This window comes from Leptonychotes weddellii, chromosome 1, assembly GCF_054177405.1.
Source record: "Leptonychotes weddellii isolate Sample4059 chromosome 1, ASM5417740v2, whole genome shotgun sequence".
NCBI classification, from domain to species: Eukaryota; Metazoa; Chordata; class Mammalia; order Carnivora; family Phocidae; genus Leptonychotes; species Leptonychotes weddellii.
In genome coordinates, this window is record NC_138369.1 from 83,164,043 (window position 1) to 83,180,954 (window position 16,912).

General features: G+C 48.0%; 1 protein-coding gene across 1 annotated transcript in view; it reads left to right on the plus strand.

Moving 5' to 3' along the window:
• The window catches only part of CLSTN2 (calsyntenin 2), a 528,546-nt gene that overhangs the window by 425,657 nt on the left and 85,977 nt on the right, over window positions 1-16,912 (plus strand). The window contains exons 6-7 of the mRNA XM_081804133.1: window positions 5,266-5,514; window positions 10,008-10,129. Of these exons, the coding sequence (XP_081660259.1) occupies window positions 5,266-5,514; window positions 10,008-10,129 (371 nt within the window). The remainder of the gene's footprint in view (window positions 1-5,265; window positions 5,515-10,007; window positions 10,130-16,912) is intronic.

Below are 16,912 nucleotides of genomic sequence, written 5' to 3' on the forward strand. Positions count from 1 at the left end.
TAAGTTCTTTATAGATTTTGGATACTAGCCCTTTATCTGATATGTCATTTGCAAATATTTTCTCCCATTCTGTCAGCTGTCTTTTGGTTTTGTTGACTGTTTCCTTTGCTGTGCAGAAGCTTTTTATCTTGATGAAGTCCCAATAGTTCATTTTTACCCTTGCTTCCCTTGCCTTTGGCGATGTTTCTAGGAAGAAGTTGCTGTAGCTGAGGTCGAAGAGGTTGCTTCCTGTGTTCTCTTCTAGGATTTTGATGGACTCCTGTCTCACATTTAGGTCTTTCAACCATTTGGAGTCTATTTTTGTGTGTGGCGTAAGGAAATGGTCCAGTTTCATTTTTCTGCATGTGGCTGTCCAATTTTCCCCACACCATTTGTTGAAGAGACTGTGTTTTTTCCATTGGACATTCTTTCCTGCTTCGTCAAAGATTAGTTGAACATAGAGTTGAGGGTCCATTCCTGGGGTCTCTGTTCTGTTCCATTGATCTATGTGTCTGTTTTTGTGCCAGTACCATACTGTGTTGATGATGACAGCTTTGTCATAGAGCTTGAAGTCCGGAATTGTGAGGCCGCCAGCTTTGCTTTTCTCTTTCAACATTCCTCTGGCTATTCTGGGTCTTTCTGGTTCCATACAAATTTTAGGATTATTTGTTCCATTTCTTCAAAAAAAGTTGATGGTATTTGATAGGGATTGCATTAAGTGGGTAGATTGCTCTAGATAGCATAGACATTTTCACAATACTTGTTCTTCCAATCCATGAGCATGGAATGTTTTTCCATTTCTTTGTGTCTTCCTCAATTTCTTTCATGAGTATTTTATAGTTTTCTGAGTACAGTTTGTTTGCCTCTTTGGTTAGATTTATTCCTAGGTATCTTATGGTTTTGGGTGCAATTGTAAGTGAGATCGACTCCTTAATTTCTCTTTCTTCTGTCTTGTTGTTGGTGTATAGGAATGCCACTGATTTCTGTGCATTGATTTTATATCCTGCCACTTTACTGAATTCCTGTATGAGTTCTAGCAGTTTTGGGATGGAGTCTTTTGGGTTTTCCACATAAAGTATCATATCATCTGCAAACAGTGAGAGTTTGACTTCTTCTTTGCCAATTCGGATGCCTAACAAATAGCCTTTATGTAGAGCACTGTGTATCTCATGCACATGGAAAAGACACGTGGAGAACCGCAAACTGGCTCTTAAAGCTTCTGCCTGGGGCGGGGGGCGCCTGGGTGACTCAGTCGGTTAAAGCTTCTGCCCTAAAATGACATGTCACTTGCACTCACATTATATTGGTCAGAGCAAGTCACATGGCTAAGTGACATCAGTGGGTCAGAGAAGCATGTGAGAACAGAATGCTTTCCACCAACACGCAGCCCTAGTACAGCATTTGTCAAGAGGGCCTCCCTGTCCTCCCCTGACACTCTCTGCCACTGACCTGGTCCACCCACCAAAGGTAAAGATTTTCTACCGGGTCCCTAAAGGTAGGACCAACTTCTGTTTGGTTCATTGCTGCCTTCTCCCCACAGTGCCTGACATAACCTAGACGTTACATAAATATTTATGGAGATAACAAGGAGTTGACATTGCTATTGTGAGAATACTCCACAGAATGAGGCCTGTGTCTTTGGTTACAATGGTTCCTCTCCCCTGAGACCCTCCCACTCATTCTTGCCCTGTTGTAGACCATGAGGAGGCATGACCTGAGGCTCCATGTCAATCACTATTGCCACAGGCTCACCTCAAAGTGCTAAGGACACTCTGCCCTGACCGACGTCATCCAGAGCTGAATGCAAACCCTGCAATTAAGAAGTTCAGTGCCCTCAGGCTCCATTGATGCGTTCACACTACAGTGTGTCCTGAAATCTGCCTCATTCACCCCATCTTTATCTACTTGCTGACTCAGAGAGGCTTCCCCACGCTAGGGCTCGGGGACCTTGAATCACACCTCAACTCTGGTTCCAAGCTCCCCCCACTCAAGCTACAACTGCTGTGCACCAGACCAGTGTGGACTCTAAGCAGCCTGAAGGGTCCCAGAGACCTTCGCACAGATTCCCAAGGAGCTTCTTAAATCCACCCTGTGTGCAGATGATGCTGTGCCATCTTTGCAAGTGACGGGCCCTGTTTACCCACAGCTTTCCATGAGATCCCTTGAGGAGAGGAGAGAGAGGAACTTTGGGAGAAAGTAAATCTCTTTCAGTTTGTTTAAGTGCACGGAGAAATGAAATACAAGCTGCTAAGTTGGGGAAGTCTGCACCATCTGGTTCCTTACAGCTTGATGCTTTCTGGTAGGCAACATCTGTGGGTTAGGTGGGGTGGCCTGCCGCTCCTCTCACCACGGAATCAAGGAAGTCTGCATCGGTGGCCTTACCAGGGCACATGCTGTCTTCAACGTGCCTCTCTGCAGACAGCCACCTGTGTGGGGAGGTGGGATCCCAGGGGACTGTGCTGTGTGCTTGGAAGACACCATACTGTGCGGTAGAATGAACACTAGCTGGGAATCTGAGAGCTGGGCCTGCCTCTAGCTAGCTCAGGGGCTGTGTGACCTTGGTCAAGTCGTTTCCCTTCTCTGGGCTTTGTTTTCCAATTGTAAAAAGGGGAGGAGGTTACAAGATTTCCCTCGAGCTTCACTGAGGTGGTGCCATGGGAGGCATCAGGCTTTGGAGCTGGAAAGCCCTGCAGATGGGCCCGCTCACTGGCTGGTTGTGATCCTGGGCTCTCTGAGCCTAGGTTCTCACCCGCAGACTGGAATCACAATAGTATTTACCACATAGAGGAGTAACGGAGAAACAGCTCTGTAGTACTTAATTCAGGTCTGGTGCTCAGTGCCCCAAAACTGGTTGCTAGGAAACTAATAATAATGGTATTGGTGGCAAAGCTGGCTCCCACCTTTACTCCGGCTCTGCTAGACTCTGCATTGGCTTCCTTGGCCTGAGCAGGAAGTCAGGAGCCCTGAGCACTCAGCCTGCACCTGTCTGGCCACCTGGAATTTCAGGAACTGACACTCTGTCTGAGTGTGCCAGTTACCGGGCTGTCTACGAACTGGGCAAATCCTGGCATCAGAGCCAACTTACCTATGGGTCAAAGAAGCAGTTGCCATGTTGCATTATTCTAGGGGTTCTAAGACAATGAATTTGCTCCAAAATACCACCTATCTTCCACTCCTAAACCACCCCCAAATCTCTACCTGCTACCGTCTAGATACATTTATTTCTTGCAGACACCTCTGGAGGGTGATTGCCCTTAAGGCTTTGTTAGTCATTAAAATATTAGTGTGAGTCAACTTACGAGATAAATAAAATGGATACCAGACAAGGCTGCAGGGGCATGGGATGAGAACAAGTAAATACCGAGGAGAGGGGTGGGGCCCGGACATGAGGCTGCCTGGGCAGGCACACCTGAGCATTGGGTAGATGGCTAGAAGGACCTCATGGAGGCGCCGGGTGGGAGAAAGCGCAGTTATAAATGTTGATGGAGTGCCTGCTGTGTGTCGGGCCTGGCCCCAATTCCCCAACCCTAGGAAATACACAGGTAGATGATGCAGTCAGCACCATCCCCGCATCCCCCTTGATAAGCATCAGCTGCAGGGCGATCCTGAATTGGCAGATCGGAATCTCCCGCCCTCTCAGACACCACAGTTCCTGGAGGCCTCTCGCAGGGCGAGCCTCTCACAGCTAAACACAGCAACGGGTTCTAAGGATACCTGTTTCTCACATAGCATAAATTTCTATTGCAAACCGGTGGGTGCTGAACCCTAGACTTGATGATCTGCTCCAAGACTAGAGGGAAAACTGGCTGGTTAAGTGTTTTCAGAGAGGTATATTCATTTCCAATGTGGCACTTCCCGAAGGACTCTCAAGGGCCATTTTAACTGTGGCTGTTTGTGGAAGCTGACTTTGGAACCCAAACCTTAGGTGAGATGAGACTCTGATATACAGAACTGAGAAGTCCAGTGATCTCTGACAAAGATCAGGTAACGCACACAACTACTGTCCATTAAACCCATCAGCCCTGTGACTGCCTGGCCAGTGTGGTCCTGGGAAAGCACTGACTCCCCGCACCAGGCACACCCTAGACTCCCTGACTCTTATTCCCTGACAATATCAGCAAGCCCTGGCCCTTATCCTTCCCTGAAGAGCCAAGTCCTGCTCCCCTGCTGGCAGCAGAGATCTTCAGCGGGAAGTCAGTGGATACCCACGGGTCCCCCCAGCTGAGGCATCCAGTCTTCTCTGCGAGGCTGGCCTCTCCTGCCCACCTGAGCTCCGCCCTCCACAAAGCTGCTGGTGTGACCTTCCTAAGATACAAATCTACCTGTGACACTTCCCCTGCTTCAGGTTTAGTGCTCGTGCCTTAGCCTGGAATCATAGTGGTAGTAAAAATAATAATCATTATAAGGATAAAGTCACAGGTAGCATGGAGTGAGTATTCGCCACGTGGCCGGCATGCTGCTCAGGCTCTTATGCAGGCTCTCATTCAGGCCTCACGATACCATGGCAGGAGCTGGCAAGGCAGAAAGGCTAAGGGACGTGCTCACAGTCACAAGGCTAGCAAGTTGTGTTGCAAGGCATCAAATTGAAGTTTGAGGACTTCTGAACCCATGTTCTCTCGACCTCTGTACCATCTGGCCTAAACATAATGCTTGTAAAAAAAAAAAAAAGTGTGGTGAGTACAAAGTGGCTCACACTCCTTCCCATGGCATCGGGACCTAGAACTTTCCCCAATCACAGCCCTGATCACACGGCGTCACAGCTGTCTGTGCACTTCTCGGCCCTGAGCTACCTCAGGTCAGGGACTGTGCTGATTCACGTTTACACCACCAGTGCCTAGCAGGGGTCTTGACACGTGGTCAGCGCTCAATAAATGGCTCATAGGTTAATGGATGGATGAATGCATGAATGAATTCCCTGATCCACATCAAACTCTGGCCTTCTCCAGGAAATTTCCCTGCTTAAAAAAGCGCTCCCCCAATTCTTGTTTCCCGAAATTCCTCCAGCACCTTTTCCTTGTATAGTAGTTCATTGCACCTTATCTTGTCACATGCAACATTTTTGTCTGTAAGTTACTGATGCCTTCACCTCTGCAGACCATAAGGAACTCAGGGGGAGGGATGGCATTTGGCCCTTCTTTTCCTGAGTCACCTTGCTGAAGGTTGGCTCAGATCTCGAAGCAACTACACTGAGTAGTTCATCCTGACCCAGGAGCAGAGAACAGAAGGCGAGGACACCCACTCCATGAGGAATAACCCTTTGTTCTTTCTGGCCCCCATGCCCCGCAGGAGCCTCCTCTGGTATCATCGACCTCTTGCCATCCCCCAGCGCTGCCACCAACTGGACAGCAGGGCTCCTGGTGGATAGCAGCGAGATGATCTTCAAGTTTGATGGCAGACAAGGGGCCAAGATCCCCGATGGGATTGTGCCCAAGAACCTGACAGACCAGTTCACCATCACCATGTGGATGAAACACGGCCCCAGCCCTGGTGTGAGAGCCGAGAAGGAAACCATCCTCTGCAACTCAGATAAGACTGGTGAGTCTGCCCGTTATATCCCGGCTGGTTAGGCAGGGACACAGCCACCCACAATGTGGGGGGAAAGCCAGAGCATGATGGCGTCCTGGGAAACTATTCTCGTCTCTGGTTTTCTGGCTGCTGATTTCCTGGACTGGAGGTAGAGCGGGACCAGGAAAGGGGGGAAAGTAGACGCACAGACACAACAAATGCAAAAGCTGGGACTAGTACTTTTCAAACCGGGTTCTTCAGAACCCCAGCCTCCCCAGGAGTAACTTAGGGCTGCTGCATACGAGGTGGGAGTTGGGGGGCAGGGAGACTTCATTCTTCCTTCAAAGCAGCAACACCTTTGCTCTATTATATATAAGTAAGACTTCCAAAAGTTTATTTTCAATGAAAGCGTCATGGTAATTTTCCCAAGTCACTGCCACACGTAATCACGGTAGCTAACTTTTGCTAGGCATTTCCCCCATGCTAAGCCTGCGCAAGGCAGTTCACTGCTTGGTGGTTAAAAGCACGCTACCACTTACTGGTGATGTGACATTGGGCAAGTTGTTTTACCTGTTTCTCTGTGCCTCACTTTCCCCCTCTATAAGATGGACATTCTAGCATTATCAACCTCACAGGGTTTTTAATAGGATTGCAGGACTTACTGTATGTGCGGTGCTTTAGAACAGTGCCTGAACCATAAGAAGTGCAATCTGTGTTAGATATTACTGTTCTAGACAGTTTCTCAGATCTCTACAAACAATTTAGGAAAGCGTTATTGTGTTTCCCATTTTAAGGATAAGGAAATATCCCTGAGAGGTTAATAACTGTCCCAAGTTATATAGCCAGTAAGGATCAGAACCGAAATGTAAGCTCAGATCCAGCTAACTCCAATCCCGTACACTGGTCACCACATCCCACATGCGCGCAAACACACACACATATGCATGCACACACGCGCACACGCGCACACACACATACACACAAATATTTGGATATCCTATGCAAATTTTACAACTCTATCTTAAAGTAGAATTCCACAGTTTCCTATTTCAAGCGCTGCTTCTGTTAAAATACCCAAAATAAATAATAGCCCCAGCAGATGCCGCAATGAGAAGGCAGGATAGAGTGGCGGACCGCTCAGCCTCTGCTGCTGGACACCAAGGTTCGTTTCCCAGCCTTGCCACTCCAAGCTGTGGCCTTTGAGGAGTTGCTAATCTCTCTGAGCTTCAGTTCCCTCGTATGTAAAGTGGGGGAAATAGACATGAAATAATGTATGAAATCACTCAGCATCAGAGATAAAATCAGTGCTCAATTTATTTACTTGATGGTGTTACTATCAATAAAACTTCTGGTTTTATTCCACATTATGCTACTCCCAGGACCCCACATTTGCTGTTTTAATCACACCTTACAGTACGTGTTAGCATGTTTCTAGATGTAGAAACTGAGACAGAATTGCCTGGCTTTCATTAGTCATAAAGTAAGTCTGTGTCGGATCGGTTATGCCAAGGATGCGTTTTTCTGGGACCTTCATGCAGGAAGGACCTCGTAGACGTGCATGAGATCACGCCAAGGTTTGGGACCGGGTTCAGAGCTCAGCGCACGATCCCCGGAATCACCCTGCAGCTTGGTCCTTGGGGTGCCTGGCAGGGCGCTCCCCTCATGATCCAGAAGCCGGCATCAATGAGACAAGAGCTTAGGACCGTATATACCAAGGCAAAGCAGCGCGGGCTGGGGTTCGCCACCGCACACACAGAGTCCTTTCTGAAATGTATCAAATACCCTGGCAGGCAGGTCACACAGATTTCAATGTTCTTGCTTACAGAGGAGGAAGTTGAACCATGAAAGGTTGAAAGACTGGCCCAAGGGAACGCAGCCGATTACCCAGAGCAACAGGATGGGATCTGGTCCCGAGCACCAGTGGTTCTCAACCTTGCTGTAGAGCAGAAAAACCTGGCACTTTCATAAAAATACAAAGATGCCAAGTCCCCACCCCAGCGCAGGAAGTCAGAGTTTCTAGGGGATTCTTTTGTGCAGCCGTGGCTGAACATGCTGCCTTAAATGATGATGCCTCGTTGTCATCAGAACAGTCTACCCCACGGGCATGTCGGCACCTGGAGTCAGCACGACCTGGCACTCCTCCGCCTTGGCCTTGGCTCAGAGCAACACTTTACAGGCAGCTCAGCACTGGCACGAAGAAGATAAGGAAGCTTCCTCTAACTACTTTGACTTAAAAAAAAAAAATCTATAAGTACCTGCTTGCCCTAAATTTAAAAAATATCAGGAATAAACTTTATTTATAAAATAAAGCTTTATTAGGCTTTTATATATTCTCAAGACATGTTTATATCAGAAAACCTGAAAAACACAGAAAAATATAAAGGAGACTACACAAATTCCCTAAAACCCTAATACCTAAAGGTATCTCCTGATTACATTTGGCATATTTCATTACCAAATAAAATCTTATTTTTACTTCTATGTATATGTGGAATGTTCTTTTTGTTAAATATTTAGCTGCCACAAAGAACACCAAGGGTCATGAAAAGAAATGAAGTGGATTTCTGAGTGTACCATGTCTCTAGCCCACTAAAGAAACCAGTGACCTCAGTGTGGACGGTGACTCCAGGAATCCAGACAGACAGAGGGAGAGGGAGGGAGAAATTTCCTAGGCTGGAAGATGCTCCAGACCTCCATTCATTCTTCTCATTCCACTTCCTCACCTACAACTGCTCCTGACTCCAAATAAAAATAAAGGGGGAAAAGTCCTTCTTTCTATGTTTTTCTGACAGTAGACAATAGATAATGGAAATCAGTTGAGCAATTGTGAGGGGAATAAGAAATATTGAGTAAAATCCCCATAATCAGGCCAGAATAAGAAATATTGAGTAAAATCCCCATTTTATCAGTCCAAAGGCCGTGTGGCCACCCAGACATTAGCCTAGGCCAACCCTGCCACACTGGCAACTGCTTTGTACAAACTTCCTCGTTGTATCAGTTAAGATGCTTTTAGTTATAAGAAATAGGAAATACACATCAAACTGGTATCAGATGATCAAGGAAATCAAAATAATAAAGGAAATGTAGAGTTCTTGTAACTGAAAATGTCCAGAGCTATGACAGCTTCAGGCAAAGTGTGATCAAGGGCTTGGCCCTTTTCTCTGCAATTTCTCAGATCTGCCTCCATATATGTATTGATTTCATGTTAGCAAACAGGGCTGCAGCTGCCCCATGCCTCCCAGTTATATACTACAACTTCTAGAAAGAAAGTGTGTCTCTCCTATTTGCTTTCTGATAAAAGAGAGTTCTTTTTTGGAACCACTCAGAAAAGCTCCCGCATCACTAGCTTGAACCGAATCACTTTCTCGACAGAAGCACTGTGGCTGGGAAAAGGGCCTGCGTGGCCTGACTTGGGCCTGGGTCCTGAACCAATCACGGTGGCAGGGAAACCAACCTAGCCCAGGCCTAGAAGTGGGATTGGTATTGATTCCTCACACTCAAATCTCAAGGTTTATACAGGATGTACAAGAATCAATCTCATTATCCTATTCCCATGATTCATTAGGACAATCTAGCATCCCTGTCATGACACAAGGCTAAAAAATTCTCCCAGAATCATCCGAAGATACAACTCCACCCAAAGTCTGTCTGACTCTAGGGCCCATGTTCTTTCTACGACAACAGGTCACCCACTCATCCATCTGTCATTTATGGAGCATGCGCCTCGTAGTAGATTTCAGTGTATGCTACTACGTAGTATATGATGTTGAGTTCTCTGAGTATTGGTCAAACAGCTCCTCCCCTCCCAACGGCTATTATCTTGTGGCTGCCGGACATGATGACTGGGACCCATGATGTGAGATTTCCTAAGCAGAAAAGGAAGTCTTTATATCAGAGGAGGAAAACATCCCATCCGTTGTGTATGGGGAGAGGGGTATTTATTCATTGCTTTGGACAGACACGGAACTATGACTAATGCTGAAAAATCAATGTGTCCCCTCCTCCTAGCAACTACATATGAAGCCGCTTCCCCTAACTGCACACAATAAGGTAGAGGAGACATGTTCTGTGGTCACCATTGTCAAGCCTGAAGAAATGAAACATAAGCCCAGCACTCTAGGAGAAACCAGTTGTGTTAAAGAAGCCCAGGGTAGCTGACGTGATTGTCGGAGAGCCCCTGTAGCCTTCTCAGAAGTATTTGTACAAAAACAAACAAAACTCGTTAACCTACATAAGCTTTATCCTAGGCCTAATGCAGTATCTGAGTATACGTTCGGTTGGTATTTCAAGCCCAAATGGCTTCTCTGCAGAAGTTTTGCTTTCTTGAATCTTTGTCTTCCGTTTCAGTGAGCTCCACCATGTGTGTTCTAGAACATTCATTAGATCTGGTTGTAAAAGGGGAAACTGGAATGCCCGTTCCTTCCCCCTTCGAGGGTGTGCTCAGTGACGTAGCGGGAAGACCCCTCTGGCAGCGACGGATGCAGGCATTCCATAAGCACTCAGCTCGTCTCTGTGCTTTGCAGAAATGAACCGACATCACTACGCCCTGTACTTGCACAACTGCCGCCTCGTCTTTCTCTTGCGCAAGGACTTCGACCAGGCCGACACCTTCCGCCCCGCGGAGTTCCACTGGAAGCTGGACCAGGTATGGCACTCAGCTCACCCCTCACCCCTCACCCCAGCACCCCCCTTTGCAGGGGTGGTAGGTGTGCTTCAGTGACGGTAGCAGTGAGGAGGCACCTCAAAGTTGTGCTCGCTTGCTGAGTTTGGGAAAATCAGCTCAGGGAGACACATAGCATCTTAAAGTCAAGAGAAAAACTGCTGCCGTAAGCCCAGCTGGAGGGGGAGGGCCACACTTGCCCGCTGGGACCCCGCCCAGCAGCTGCTGGACCTGCCCACATGTATCTTGTCCATTTGCTCCCCATTGGGCTCCTGGGATGCTGGTCCTCTTGGTCCCCAGGCCCAGTTTGTGATCTCTGTGAGTACATGTTTATATCGTAAGCGCCGTACCTCCTCTGTGATGTTCTCTTATCTCCTTCGGGTGACGGTGCAGCCTTGCTTTTGGCGACACAGGTTGAGAACAAGGGGCCCGAGGACCTTGAAGTAAACAGTGACATGGCACACTGGGAGCCGCGCGCGTTCTTTTCTGAAGTGCAAAACCTGTGACTCACTCCAGAGCCTCCTGCCTGTGATCACAAGGGCCACTGTGTCATCCTTGTCAATAACAAATGAAGGGTCTGGTTGGAGGGAAAAGCTTTGAAGCGTCTGTCTCCAAAGGCCGTGCAGGGCTGAGATCGTGGAGGGGGCGGTCACTCCTCTGGGGGGCTGTGCCACTGAGGAAGGTTCTGGGCAGCAAGCCTAGCACTGGCCTTCACTTAGACTTGAACTGGGGGGCAGAGGGGAGGGCACACGTGAATTTTTAAGAATGGTTTTAAACCATCAAGGGGGAGAATGCCGGCAGATAGGGAAGGGGACTGTGGAACGGGTCAGCTTAATGAAGCAGGTGAGATGATGCTCATTCCAGGGTCTTACTGTCTGGCACCCCACCCATATCCTGAGTGCTTCTGGGGACCTCAGGCTTCCTTTCTTCCCCTAAAGCCCACTGTGTGTGCTGCCTGCATCACCTTGTCTAGGGCTGAATGTTCCAGAATCCTTCCCCTTCTCTCTCTTTCTTACGGGCATCTACCCAGGCCCCGGGTATGGCTAGTTTCGGAGAGTGCTACTGGGAAGCATTCCAGAAGGAAAACTCATTTACATTGAGATGAGAATGATAGCTGCCCCCTTTCATCCACACAGAAGCACAGACATATGCTCTTTAAAAGATAGATTCATTAACCTCAGGGAACCTCTCAGTGCTGGAACTTAAGGCAATGTGACAAGGTCAAGGATGCCAAGCTGATGGAAAGATGCTTGAGGAAGCCCAGTGGCAACTGCCTGATCTAGTCCCAATAAATCCCATCCTGTTGGAGTCTGGGGTTTTGCAAATATGGCATCTGGATTTAGTGTATGTTTCTCTGAGTTAGGAATTCTGGGTATTGCAGAAATTATGAAATCTTGACATTGCTTATTTGATTTCCCAGCAACCTCTCAGCTACCTTCTAAAGTGCCATATGGCTTACATGGGATATATTTAAATACATAATACGAATTGAGATGAATTAAAATAAATTCTATATTGTGGGGGGTTTAATAAGAACATTGCTATACTGGCCAGGATGATTACAGATGCCCTGCAGCATTTTCTAAGATGGGATTGAGAAGTCCTGATACAGGCAAATGAAGTCACAGGGTTGGGAATTAAAAATAGGTGAGGAAGGAATTCTGGTTCTACAGATAAAGATAGAATGACTCGAGGAATACTGAAGTCTGGGCCCAAAGTGGTGCATTTAAGGAAGGGCTGAGGTTCACCGAACACCTTCCCGGTTCTTCGGATCTCATTTATCGGTGTCTGCTCTGTATCAGGCACACTGCCCCTGAGCTCTCTCTCACCTCTGCTCCCTGGGTCTGCCCAGTGGATGAAATGAGGCAGGAACCATGGTCTTGTGACCTGCCCAAGGGCACACAGTGAACCATGGCTGGACCTGCCCTATTTCATTACGCTGTGCTGCTTCTTCAGTAAGCTTGCTAATTTAAAATGTTTTCACCTCTAAATTTTAAATATTTTTAATTTAGAGATCAGAATTGTCATTTAGATGCAAGTGTTTATAGTCTTGATGAAACTCCATGAAACTGTCAAATCTTCACTTTGCTTAAACCTTGTCTTCTTCCTTGTCTCAGTCAGCTGGGGCTGCCATAACAAAGTATCACAGCTGGGGGCGGGGGGAGGGGGGAGCTTAGACAACAGACATGGATTTCCCACAGTTCTGGTCTGGGAAGTCCAAGATCAAGGTGCCAGCTGATTCAGCTCCCCAGTGAGGGCCGTCTTTCGGTCCTGTAGACAGTCTTCTTCTCACATGGCAGACAGAGAGAGAGAGAGAGAGAGAGCAAGCTTGGATACTGGAATACCTGTTCCTCTTCTTATAAGGCCCTATGGGATTAGGGTCCCACCCTTATGACCTCCTTTAACCTTGACCACCTCCTAAAGGCCCTTCTCTAAGTACAGTCACACTGGGGGGTAGTGCTTCAATGTATGAATTTGGGGAGGGGGACACAATTCAGTCCATAGCATTCTTTACTAAAAAAAATTAACATTAAAAAAACTTAAAGGCTACTTATTGGTGATCAGAAACCCTAGCCCCTTGGAAAGGAGGCACAGTGGATGGGGTATACAAAACCTCAACCACACTCATATTAGCAATCCAGTGGTACATATAGACCCAGCCACAGACCTCTCTCTCCCTTATTCAGCTGTGTAGACAGAACCTTCCAGAAGTTTCTTGGATGTAAATCACTTGGTGTTCAGAATATACATACTTGATAACATCTCCTCCCCCAGGAAGCCACCTTGGGTCACCCCCCCTGAGTGGCTTACCTCTCCCCGGTGCTCCCCAGACTCCATACAGAACTCCATCATGATGCTTACTTTACCCTAGTAACCCATTTATCCTGCCTTTCTGCTCACTTTGCACTGAGCTCCTGGGAGGCAGTATTGTGTCTTACTCTCTCCAGCTCCTCAGTGCATATTATAGCCCTGAGCACACAGTTGGTGCCCAGTAAATGTTTGCATAACAGCAAATGGATGTCAAGATCAAAAGAAGGGAGAGACGACATGAGGGAGGGAGAGAGGAAAGAGAAGAGAAAAATCCAGAGACCTTTTAAAACCTCCTGGTGATTAATTGATCTTTTGATTCATTTTATGCAGCATTTTAAAATTCTAAAATTTTACCATTTGGCTCTCAAAGGCCATTTGGCTTTTATCTTGATAGCTAATTCCAAAGATTTTACTGTATTTGCCCAGTAGTGACTCTGTAATTATTGCAGAACTTTCTGGCCTGGGCCAGAAAGGACTCAAGCCAGTCTACTGACCCACCTTGGAGCTCCCAGAAGTATAATAAATATTCTAATGCCTAATGGGGCTTCATCTAGTTCTTTAGTCAGCAGTTTAGGCTGAACACAAACTATGTGCCAGGCTCTGTGCTCGGTACCGGGATCAGCTGCTGAAACAGAAGCTCCTGCTCTCTATAGGTATCCACAATCATGGGGCAACCAACACAGAAACAGTTTACATCGATATGTGCTGGGGCAGAAGGCAGGGGGCCAGGTGTGGGGAGTCTGTGGGAGCCCATTCTAGAGACACCTGACATGGACCTGGGACTAAGGGCCTGGAAAAGCCCCTAAGAGGGGACATTGTCTGAACAGAGCGCTGAGGGCTCAGTGATGTGGAGCCAGGCAGCCAAGATGGCAGAGGTGAGTAGGACGGCAGGCTTCAGGAGAAGTGTGGTAGACCATAGGGATGGGGCAGAAGGGGATCGCTTTGGCAGGTATTAGGACCCACGTTTAGAGGAGCAGGGTCAATTAAACCCCAAGAGGCTTTTCACATCATGTTATTGAGTTGGTACTTTATCCCCAAAAGAATGGACTATCATCGAAGAATTTTGTTATTCAAGGAGAATTTAAGGGTGGGTAAATGTGAATAATGCGAGTATGACATTCATAAAATTTACCAAATTTAAGTAAATACAGCTCAGGCCAGTGGCAGGGGCTGCGTTAGAACCAGGGTCCCCCCTTTCCTTTCTCCACGGCCAGGCCAGGAGCTCAAGCACTCGGCAGAGGCTTCTCATGCGCATTGAATCCAGGGCATGATAAGCATAAGCATGGAGCTCTTGAGGAGCGTGGGGAAGTGGGGGCGGGGGAGGCAGTTGCCACAGAGGAGCTGTGTGCTTCCAGCAGCGCAGCCCCTTTGCCCCACACCTCAGAAAGCTGTTGCCAGGGTGGACAGACTGCCAGGCAAGTCTGTTATCGGGCCGCTCCAGTAAATGTCCCTGACAATCCAGTGCACCTCACTAAAGGGATCCTAATGATGAGGAGAATGTCATTTTAATGGGATTTTCACTTATGATCTGCTAATGCAAATCCCTCAAGCCTGCAGCTAGTCATGTGCAAACGCAGACAGGAGCAGAGAAGAATGCCCAGCTGCCAGCTCACACAGGAAAGGTTTATTAATTTGCAGCCCCTCCCGGCTCTACCATTATTTGGATGTGGTTGACTCATTGTCACAAATTCTAATGATCTTCCCGTTGGACTTCTTGGTGCTTGGAGGGGAACCTGCTGATGTTTCACAGCATGTTCCACTTACTGGAAGACACAGCTTGAGGGGCGCCTGGGTGGCTCAGTCGTTAAGCGTCTGCCTTCGGCTCAGGTCATGGTCCCAGGACCCTGGGATCGAGCCCCACATCGGGCTCCCTGCTCGGCGGGAAGCCTGCTTCTCCCTCTCCCGCTCCCCCTGCTTGTGTTCCCTCTCTCACTATGTCTCTCTCTGTCAAATAAATAAATAAAATCTTTAAAAAAAAAAAAAAAGACACAGCTTGAGTGACAGCCTCAATCGACCAGCAAGAGGACAGGCGCCCCCAGCTCATGCAAGGAAAAAAAAAAAAAATGCATCTCTGAAAAATTGCAATTGAGCACAAGATGCAGGAGTGAGATTCATTCTGCTGGCCGTTGCTGTCTCTGTGCCAGAACTCGTTAACAGTCACCAGAGAGGACATGGCCCTGCCCAGTTTGTAAACCCTCGAGAGCATTCTGCAGGAGCCTGAACTCTAGTCATGAGGGGTGGGGAGAAAGAGGAAGATGCCTGGCTGGGTGAAGGTGGGTCCTTCCTGAAGACTCAGCCACCACACGGCTCCAGGCCATCTAAGAATCCAGGCCTGGGGCTGCCTTTCCAACTGTCCAGAAGTTCGAATCAGACTTTGATGTAAAACCTCCCCATGTTTAGTATTTTCTCATTTAAAACCATTCATCATCAGACTCAACAAATGTTCTGCAGTCTACCTTTATACTCTGGTCACCAGTTTGAGACTACCGAGAAAAAACAACAAAACGCTATGATTTTCACACAGGAAAACCACACCATAACCTGTCTATTTGAGAGGTTTGGATCTTCTTAGATGAGGCCCACGTGTTCTTTGTAAGCCCCGTCCTGTTCTTCTAGCACCAACCCCCCACCCTCCAAGGAGAAGAGTGCTGGGCTTCCAGTGGCGGGGGCAGGGGAGCATGGCCCCCCACACCTGGAGGAAGGGGCAGGAGCAAGCGAGGCAGGAGCCCCGGCCCCAGGCCCCTGGTGGTGGTCATCTCCCTTCCTCCTACACAAAGAGACAGTAAGGCACAGGCCCAGGTCTCCCCAGAAACAATGCCAGGGCTGGGATTTGAGCCAAAGGCTCCCATTTGTCTTGGGCCGGAGCCTCTGCCGGTCAGATCCTTTCTACTTGCATGGAATTCTGGAGCTCCTGCAAGAAGCTACAAGTGAATAAATCCTTCATTCCTAGTGAGGATGAATGTCAGAACGAAGCAGTGAGTTTGCCCGCATCTGCTCTTCCAGCCACACTGGGAGTCAAATGGCTTAGTTCAATCATTATTACAGCCAAGTGCCAAGGAGTTAATTGGAGAATGGTTAGTCCAGTCCAGACCAGTCCTCTTAATGAGCAGAGTAATCGGGCTTTGTCAGCACTCTAATTCGGCCACTAAAGACTAATTCTTGGATGCATTAGCCATGTTTTTCTCTAATGCAGTGGCTGCCCACTCACCGTCCCACCCACACACCCGCCTTCGGTGACACCTGTGTTCCTTCTGGAACATGTGTCCTAAACAGAGGGGGAAGAATGTCCAGAACCTCTTTTTTTTTCTCTCTCTCTCTTTTAGGCAGAATCCCAGATGACTTTTTCTAAGATGCCAACTTGCAAGGTTGTTCTGAATGAAAAATGAATGTGGGAAGGGTCACAAATACTCTCCCTTGTCTTTCTCTCTGTAATATATAAGGACCCCAGACAAGCCCCTTCTCTTAGAGTCCCTCTCCCTGCCTCTTCCCATCTTCTGGACTCTTGCGGACAGCTGGCTTCCATGGCATCATGGTTATGGCAGAGAAGGGTCCTCACATCTGCACTGGACACTCTCGGTCCTCTCGGGTCAGGACTGTGCAGTGACTGGATTGTCTGCTGCCTGGAAAGGTGACTTCTGACACAGTTAGTGCATTTGTTCTGTTTTCTTTAGAGAGGGTGCAACATGCTGGCAGTTGCCACTGCAGTCCATTGCCTGAGCCTCATTCCCTCCCCTGGAAGCCCCCTTGGTGGCCTGGGTCCCTGTTTCACTGCTGACCCAGAGCACCCCGTGCCATGACACCTCAGCTGGGCTCCCCAGCTCCCCTGCCGGCCGCTTGTGATGGACAGAATAATGGCTCCCAAAGATGTGCACCCCCTAATCCTTGAAACCTGTCAATATGTTATCCCCCATGACAAAAGGGTGACTAAATTAAAGATCCTAAAATAGGGGCATTGTC